Raw genomic sequence first — 9,993 nt, forward strand, 5'->3', positions numbered from 1 at the left:
TACATACATACATACATACATACATACATACATACATACATACATACATACATACATACATACATACATACATGCATACATACATACATACATACATACATAAAATTATCTTTTACCCGCTTCTTCCTTTTCAGGTCACGGGGTTCACTGATGTCCATAGCCAGCAGTCACTGTGTGAGAGGTGGGGGACACACTGGACAGGTCACAAGTCCATCCACTCTTCAAATCCCTCAGTGATATTGACAAACTGCTTGTTAGTATTTAAATTTACATATTTGTGTAAATGTCCAATATGTTTAAAGTCACAAACCTCAATAAAAAGTAAATAAAATTAAAAAAAAAGACTAAAGGCCTAAGATTTCTTGAAGGAATGTAGATTACCTGCTGCCTTTTATACAGGGCTATGGCCACATTATGTGCAGTCCTATGTTATTTTGCTAACAGTACAACAGACAGACACACAAATGTACAGACACATACACCCACACAGAAAGAGATAGAGAAGGAGGGAACGGCAAAACCCATAGTCCTACACCTTCACCTCTGGCAGAGGGTGATAATACAAAAGAAAAGCACAACCCTGGAAGTTTCTGAGTCGCCTCGTGTCGACTGATGTGCTCAGGTTTGGATGGTATTTGTGCGTCCACTCCCAGAGAGAAACATATTTGAAATAAATCCACTCTAAACTTTTTTATCTCCTCCCAGCTTCAATGCAAAATTTGACTTTATTCGGTGTGGTTTAGAAATGGACTGTTCAAATATTTTCATGCATTATTTTTTATTTGTGAATTACCATCAGACACTGTATACTTTGCAAGAAAAAAACATTAATGTGTGAAAATGTACTTTGTTATGTTTATACTGTGACTAAATGCAATTTTTTTTGCATTTATTTCTCTGCCATAGCTCTAGAGTTAGTGTTGCTGAAAATCCATTTTTAAATTTGTTTTTTAATGCATTACTGGAATTGTATTTAAAATTGTATTCGCATTTTCGTAAAATCAATTGCAAACGCTGTTGAGAATTAACAACATTTCACAAATTTGAAGAGATAAAGGTGAGATTTTAGCCACTTAGCAACATGTGCTAAACATGAATTCAATTTAGATTTTCTCACTTCAAGGGATAAATATACAACAAATCAAACTTTGACCAACACTTCAGGTGGTTGCGCAACTCAAGTCATCACAGGGATAAACTTGACAAAATTCAAGACTTGCAGACTCCTCAAACTTGTTTGTTCGAAACAATCAGCATAAATTGGCACCTCTAAGCACCTCGGTGGCGACTAATAAAAACAGTGTAAGTAGGATCAGTGAAATAAAAAGAGAACGCTAATCCTTGTTGGTTTGGATTTGTAAGTCTAATCACAACCCCGGTTTGAGTGCAAATGACTTTTAGGAACAATTCAGCGCTGCAGGGGTTGCGGCACCGTTCTGCAGGGACACCTGCGCAAACACAAACTTCTTCCAGGAGTCATTAGAAGCACAGCGGCTCGAGAAAACTTCACTCCTCTGGAACTTTTCCACATTTCATCACGTTACAAACACAAACTTCAAAGAGTTTTATTGCGACTGCAAGTGACAGATCAACACAAAGTGTATAATTGTGAAGTGGAACACGTGTTTTACATGTTTTTTTACAAATAAAAATTTGAAAACTATGGCGTGCATTTGTGTTCTGCCCACTGGACCCCCTCAAACAAAAACCCATAGCAGCCAGCTGCCTTCAGGAGTCACCTGTTTAGTAAACAGAGCCCACCTGCGTATTGTTTAATCTCATGCAGCTGGTTGTTGTTGTGATCAAACAGCATCAAGAAGACCAAGGAACACACCAAAATACTTTTTAGAACTCTGGATGGATGGCTTTAAATTTCTTAAATTTTAATGAGAAGAAGACAGAAGTTATGTTGTTTCCACCTAATGGCACAATCAAAAACCATCGTATCAACCTTTCCTCTCTAGCCCCACTAGAGAAACAAGTAGTCACTAATCTGGGATTGGCAATGGACCCTTCCATGAAACTAAAGTCATGTAAACACAATTGTTAAATCCTGCTTGTTTTTTTCATTAGAGATGACTGTATAAATTGAAGCCCATACTATCCAAAAGTTATTTTGTGACAGTAATACATGCTTTCATAACATCCAGGCTTGATTACGGCAATGCACTTCTTTTTGGAATCAGTCAGACTTCCACTACATTACAACTGGTCCAAAATGCTGCAGCCTGATTTTTTTTTTTTACTGGTACAGGCAAAAGACAGCACATTACTCCAGTTCTGGCCTCCCTTCACTGGCTCCCGGTTCACTTTCAAATTCATTTTAAAATTCTTCTGTGTGTTTTTAAATCTCTGAACAATTCTGCCTCCTCCTCCACTGATCTGCTGCAGCCATATGTCCCACAGTGCTCTCTGAGGTCAGCAGACCAGGTGCTTCTACTGGTTCCAGGAACTTGTTTTAAGCTCAGAGGAGGTGACAGGGTCTTCTCTGTTGCAGGTCCAAAACTGTGGAATGAGTTACCACTACATGTCAGGCAGGCTCCCTCTCTCACTGTTTTTAAGTTTTGTTTAAAAAATACATGTTTATTCCCAGGCTTTTGACACTGTGTGAGTTGATTTTAATTTGTCTGTATTCTTTAATGTTAGTCATTTAGTTCTTATCTTTACCTTTTTGGATCTATGTATTTTATCCTGTGTCTTACTTGTTTTGTTTTTGCTGTACAGCACTTTGGTTGGCCTTGTTGCTGTTTTTAAGAGCTTTATAAATAAAGTGGTATGGTATGGTATCTGTACCGCTTCTTCCATTTCAGGTCATGGGGGTCACTGCTGCCCATATCCAGCAGTCACTGTGCAAGAGGCAAAGGACACAATCTATCATTTTTCTTCCACTTCACAACCAGTGCTACTTTGTGTTAATCAGTCAAATAAAAATCCTGTAAAGCACCTCGAAGTTTGATAGATTATAAAAACGTTCAAGGGGTACATCTGTATCCGCATCAGAGAGGTAACCATTAAAAGTGTTGAAATGAGCTAAATTAGGCTTGATGCAGTCTGGAAGCATTCTTGTGAAATAATAAAATAAACAAAAGAAACATTTCGACTGCAATGAGCTACAGATCTGAGGGGAAAAAAGGCAGAATTCAATCTAAAAAACAACATCCCAGCTAAAGCACATCAGCCGAATAACAACTGGGCTCGTGTTGCAATGAATGACAAAGAGAACCACTGTACTGGTGAAGAAAATATAGAGTTCAATGAATACTAACAAAGTCTGGCAGCACACTTTTTCTTTGAAAATAGTACGGCTTTGAAAGCAGGATAATGATTCTAAACACACTTAAAAATCCACAAGTGACTGCTGCGAGAAGAAAGAGTTGAAAGGTTTGCCCCGGCTCCTGCAGCCTCCTACTTAAACATCATCAAAAATCCATGGATCCACTTCAAAAGAGGGAACCCGTGCAAGATGGAGCTCACACAATGAGCAGCTTTCTGCAGGAAGAATTGCAAAAAATCCCCACAAACAAGAACAAAAACACTATTTTCTGGCAATAATCAGCTGTAGTTGTTGCCAAAAATGTGTGCCTCTTCTGTAAGCACTAAACATGGTCAAACACTGGCTCAGGTGCTGTTTTTCTTTCTTCCTATAAAACATTTTAGAGATTTTTTTTTTACTTCTTTAGTTATTTGCAGGCATATAATTACAGGGGCATCCAAACTTTTGATGCTCCTCTTCTCTAAAGCATTAAAATCATTGAAGAATGTGAGGACAGAAAGACTTTTTCTAAATATATATCTATAGACGGTATAAATGTTGGATTCATTTGTGCAGCAGAAAGAAGATGTGCTGCTTTGTGACACTGAAAGCTGCTCATAATTCATTTACCTGCAGTCCTGCAACATATTACCAAAAACTAAACGGGCCGTGAACCCAGGACCTCTGCTCCTCGTTCCATTAATGTGTCAAAAACAGTTTAACGATCATGATAGCCAATTTCACGAGGCCCTCGGAAGTTCTCAGCTTATCTGATCGCCACAGGTCATGTACAGCATTAACTTCTTCAATTATTCATCCTCGGTGCCCTCGAATTAAAAAATGCAGAAGCCAGCGTTGGCATTTGGCTTGGTGGTATACAAATCACTTTAAATTAAAAGCTGTTGCTGATTTCCACACCTCTGCTAATCCTCCTGCTCACCTTCACCCTCCAAACCAGAACCTCAGAGGGGGGGACTGTAACACTGCAATCATATTCAGCACCCTGACGGTCAAAGGCAGACCTGCTCCCTTCAGTCTCCCTGCCCGAACACTTGGGAAAACACCAAATTAGGCCGATATGCAGCTCATATTCATGTTCTCATCCTCTCTGCTCTTTCATATCCAGCTTGCCTTTCCACCACCGACCTGGGACGAGACGTGGACGGGTCATTTAGAGCAGCTCTGGTTTATAATTAAAGAAATGCCTCGTGCCTCTTTTCATGCAGGAGTTTTAAACTGAATGTCATTTGATGAGAAATGACAGAGTTGTATCTGATTTGGGTGGACTTGGGCTTCATGCAAAATTTAGAGATCGTGTGTGATGTGAAAGAGCTCAGACAATTTGTTGGGAATGACTCTCAAAAACTACATCAAACTTCATTCAACCTTTATTTATACAGGTTAGTCTCACTGAGCCCCAAGGACTCATTTACAAGAGAGACCTTTAAACTTTAGCACAACTTCTGTACAACTGACTCAGTTAAAAGTTGTTTTTATGTTGGCTAAGGTCGATGAGCTGCAGCAGCCATCTTGAAATGAGTTGACTCGACAAGATTATCAGTTATTGGTGTCTATATAATAATAGCATTCTGACAATTTCATTAAAATATGTTAAGTTGTTTATGAGATATTTTGCTAACAGACATGTCTAGTTGTCTCTAATAGTTAATGCAAAGTAAAAATTAAAAAAATAAAAAGATCTCACACAATTAGTTATCACTAAGGTTATTTGTTGGGAACAAATCTCAGCTACTACCACAGTAGATTCAGTTTCTATAAAACTGTCTGAGTTATTGACATGTCAGCGTTTGCTAAGTTTGCTTAGCTTTAGCAGCCATCTTGAATGGGGTTGACCTTAATATGACTTTTAGAGAAGTTCTGCAGCTCATACCCTGAAGCTGTTACACTCATAAATCCTTAACCAAAAAAAAAATCAGTGTAATGCCCCTTTAAGTGGTGATATATGACTTATCTGTGCTGCTGATTATTCATGCTGCTGATCTCATGCTGCTGTGTTCATTTGTACCCATCTGCTCACTACAGACTCATGTTTGGACTGTTGTTGTTATGCCGTATTATTTTGCATTATTAGTGTTTAGCGTATATCTTAGATCCGTATTTACTGTTTATTTATATACTTTATGTTTTTGCTATTTTTGGGTGTAACTGGGACCTTGAGTCGTTCCACCTCATGTACCACATGTGATGCGAATGACAATAAGCTTGATTTGAACTTAAAATGTGTCCAGCTGTTCATGAGATATTTTGCTAACAAACAAACACACTCAGGCACGAGCAAAAACATCATCAACTTTCAACCTCAGTGGCGGGTGATAAAATCTTCTTTTTTCCTTTTTGCAGTTGCACATACAATAAGTCTAATACATTAGCAGGAGGGGGTTTTCCTCCCTCTCATCAGAGTTAAAACGGGGCCGGAGAATTCATCGGTGTTGGCAACACGCTGCAATCAATTCCTCTGCGATACTTGGTGGGAGGTTTTCCTCAAATGTAAGTCATTTTCTTTTATCTGATGGGAAAACTGAACTGCATCGCTCTGGCCCGAGTCCAGACAGACACAGAAAAGTACAAACAAGATTTATCTCTGCCAGATTCACCTGGAGCCAGATGGAGGGTGCACAGTGTGATGGTGCCCAAACAGAGAAGAGAGACTGTGGAACCAATCCGGGGGGGGGGGGGGGGTAGAAGGAAAAGATCAATACAGGCTGACCATCACTCCAGTCTCAGCTTGGGGTAATGGGCACCCATATTGCATTAGTGCGCGGGATGGTTCTCCTTGAAGTGGTGAAGCGAGTATCCTGCTAATGCATCTGACATTTTGACGCAACCGAACCAGGCGGCTACACAGAAATGTCTCAGGGCCTTACGGATCAGCTTGCACAGATGCTGCAACAAACACCCACCCAACAACGCTGCCTGTTGTTCTTTGCACATTTAATCAAAACACACAAAACCCCGTAGCTGCTCTTATTTTATTTTTTTTATTTTTCCTCCAAATCAACGGAGAAATTTCCTCCTTATTCAGTCGAACCCATTTCAAACAGCGTTAATGCAAAGCTGCTGCTTCTGAATGAATGCTGTGACTGTGCCGTCACGCTACTATATAATTAATGTGTTTATTAAAGATAAACCTTTGGGTACAGGAAGCTTTCCTTTACAGGATATATTTCTCATTTGTGTATGAATAGAAACTAATGCAGTGGCTGTAGCTCAGCCACAACAGAAGGAGTGCAAAATAACAATGGCTGTAATTCCTTACCTCTTGTGTAGCTGTTTGGGAATCATAATTATATCTCTGTGTGTACCGCTCTTTGCATAAGAAAGAAAAAGAAACATTAGTTGAAATGTGTCTGGGAAAAGCAGCGGGAGGAAAATAGTGTTTATTTCAGACATTAGATGAATTGGAACTTTTAAAAACAAGCCTTCAATCAGGACTTTTCCTAATTCTCCCTACCCGAGCTACTTCATCTCTTTTTTCCCCTCTCTCCCCCCATGTTCTCCCCACTCTGTCGATGCAAATTACGCAGCCGCAAACAGCTTCTTAAAGTTTTAGTGAGTGATCACACTGGCCGTGAATGCACGCAAATAAAATATTCATGCATCTTAGACTTCTGATCGGTGCCTGTGGGATGTCATTAGCTTTGCTCATTTCAGAGGTTTCTGTGCATTAGTCTATTAGAAGAATACACAGAGCTCACTCCGTGCACATTTACAGGGCTGAGATTGGAGTACACAGAGGTGGGGGTGCGGGAAGCATGAAAAGATGTGTTTGTTTAATCAAGGCAGTGTTGTAACGAGGCACCTTTTGGCCCCGTGTTGCAGATGAACAGCTCCAGCCATCGTACGAAGTCTGTAGACTCTAGAAAGACACTGTGAACCACATGATTCGATAACGCCGCCTGACCTGTTGCACTGTACACAAACACAGCCCATTCTGCCGCTAGCGCTAACTGCTGACTGACGTATGCCAACAGCAGCACCAGCGTGGATAAAAGCAGGTGAGTCGAGCGTGTGCACAATTTTCAGACCGCTTTCTGGCTAATTTGCGTTTGAGTGTCTAAACAGAACTCTTTTCTGTTCATTCAGACTTCTTTAAACAGAGCATTGTAACCATTTACCTCAAAAGCAACATCAATGGCGCTTAAAGTCAAACTATTTTAGTTTTACTACATAATTTACCCACTAATGCTAATGCGGAAGAAATTGTTCACTTCTTTTGAAGTGGGGCTCGGTGGAAAGGTTGTGAAAAATTAATATGTTGTTGTTGATAGCTCTTTGAACAACCTCAGTTCGGAGAATCAGGATTTTAATTTCGTCCGGATTGAAATTGGAGGCAATTCTGAGACTAGATAAGACTGAAAATGGATCGCTGCTGGCTTAAAACAACTCTATTGTCAACAAAGTTATGATGGTTCATGTCGATTTGCAGTAAATGTTTATTTGCATACAATTCTGTGGTTATTTGCACTCACATCTGACTGTAGCACGTCCACATGCAGTTTAAGGTTTAAGGCATGCAGTACGTGCAATGCAAAAAAAGACGGTGGCGTAAAGGTGGTTTAAAACTATTTGCATGAACAGTTGTCATTTTTTGAGCTTGTACATATTCTAAAGTGACAACCTCAACATGTAAGGAAATACTGGACACCAAACAGTTGCCCAGAAGATGAGACCGGAGCAGGTACAGCACCCCCACAGGGTGGTCCCAGGTATACCTGCTTCCTTCATGTAAACAAATATGACACTGGCCTAATTTAAACAAACAAACAAACAAAAATTCACCTCAGGTAATTTTTCTTCCAGGAGTTGATTCCATTTGTTTCACATCACTCCAATCTCACGGCTGTAAATTCAAATATTAATTTTTATTATTTTTTTAATCTGTTTTTAGTTTTGTCACGATGAAAAGAAAGCTTTTTACACCATAATTGTGTGTTAAGTAGTAGGTGGGACTTGGCTCCCACCCCCACCCCCAAAACAAGAAAAACAAACTTTTATCATGACCTTGTCATGTGAAATCTTTTACTAACTATGTTTCATCTCATGTGACAGCAGTCCTCAAACATGTCAGGCACTAGGATCTGTGGGGTGCATAACACAGCTTTCTGGTGTCTCCTGCAACTTCTGCAGCTACGTACTGAGAGGAAGAGTCTTTGTCACATCTTGTGAGCTGAGTGTCTCGCAGCTTCCATAAATAATGTTCTGCTGGTTTCAGCATCCAAAAACAAAGGCAGGAACATTTCATCTAATTTTATATATGTCAATAAGTGACTAGTTCAAAAAGCGTTCAATACAATTGAACGCTTTTTGAATTCATCATGTCCTGGATGACTGAGAATCTTCACCAGCATAAGTGACTAGTTATTAGCTGGTCTGTTTAATCAGAATTAAACTTAGTTTTTCCCAATCTGGGGTTATTTAAAGAGCTGTCTACAACAAGTATGATTAACTGTTCATAAACTTCTTACTGAACCTCAAAATATCTGAACTATTGATTTAAGATGTCTTTTTTTCTTTAAATGCACTTTTTGTCTAATTTTGGAATAAATGCATTTCTTCCAACAAGTCTGAATATTTTTCACTGACCACTTTCATGATCTTTAAAGTCCCTGAATTTCACAACGAGTGATAAAATATGAAGATAAGATAAACATTTTTATTAAATCATTGACCACTGAGCAGCTGAAGGGTTTCTCTCCTCTCTTTTGTTAGCAAAGCGATATTTGGAACATTAAATTGAAAACAAATCAGAACAAAAAAAAACGTAACTTAAAAACAAAAATAACAAGAGTAAAGCAAAATGCTCATTGGCGTGATTGTATGTTTTCTCTGCCAGCTGTTTCTCTGACTACATTTCCACTAACACCGCTGGAGAGCTCCAGAAGAAGCTGCCAAACAGATCAATAATTCATCCACCCAAAACAGATTTTTACAGCAAATGGGAAATTCAAACTAATCTTTTTTTTTTACTTTCAGAGTGAGTGCAGAAGAGGGTTTTTTCAAAGCACTGTTTAACATTTAAACTGCATTTGTTGTTTTTATTTTTCCTGTTGCAAATCACCATGTCCTTACCTGCTTCCTTGGAGAGCTGTGTGAAAGCCTCCACTCCCTTCTCCCCGTAGCTGCCTTCTGAGGCGACGGTGGAGACGTATGTCCAGTCTAGGGCTCGGAGTATATCCACCATGGCCTGGGCCTGGAAGGAGTCTGGAGGAACCACTCGTGAGAAGAAGTCGTAGCGCCTGTCGTCGCTCAGCTCCGGGGCCGTTGAGGCATAGCTAATCTGAGGGATCTTGAGGAGAAAAGATGCAGGTGAAGAAAGAAAAAAAAAAGAGAGAACGTTTACTTTTAAGCATCACAGTTAGAAGTCAAACCCAGAATAACACAAGAAGCTCAAGTAAAACCCAACGATTTAATCATCAAAAGTAACAAAACTCCCAAAAAGAGTTGGCTTGGCAACAAAAAATACTAGAAAACAAAATGAAACTCGACGAACCAGGGTGTGAAACCACAACACCAGACTGCAGGGGAGTGACTCTCACTGATTTTTTCCCCCTTAAAGTTAACTTAGGCTACACCACGTTACTTAGACTGTGGCTAGCGGAGCATGCTCTATTCACACAAGGAGAGCTGTTGGTCAGGCTACTTCTTGTTGTGCCATTAACGCTAAAATGTAAGCGAAACTAGCTGTTAAACAACCATTAAAATGCACCAGAATGCAGGAA

At 39.6% G+C, this 9,993-nt stretch overlaps 1 protein-coding gene across 1 annotated transcript in view; it reads right to left on the reverse strand.

The window, feature by feature from the left end:
• Window positions 1–9,557, reverse strand: part of LOC119417253 (metabotropic glutamate receptor 7) — a 52,848-nt gene extending 43,291 nt beyond the window's left edge. Inside the window, exon 1 of the mRNA XM_037684464.1 lies at window positions 9,344–9,557. Coding sequence (XP_037540392.1) covers window positions 9,344–9,455 — 112 coding nt within the window. The 5' untranslated portion in view covers window positions 9,456–9,557. The remainder of the gene's footprint in view (window positions 1–9,343) is intronic.
• Between the last annotated feature and the right edge of the window lie 436 nt (window positions 9,558–9,993).

The sequence above is a fragment of the Nematolebias whitei genome, chromosome 11, assembly GCF_014905685.2.
Source record: "Nematolebias whitei isolate Nwh7 chromosome 11, NemWhi1, whole genome shotgun sequence".
NCBI lineage: Eukaryota > Metazoa > Chordata > Actinopteri > Cyprinodontiformes > Rivulidae > Nematolebias > Nematolebias whitei.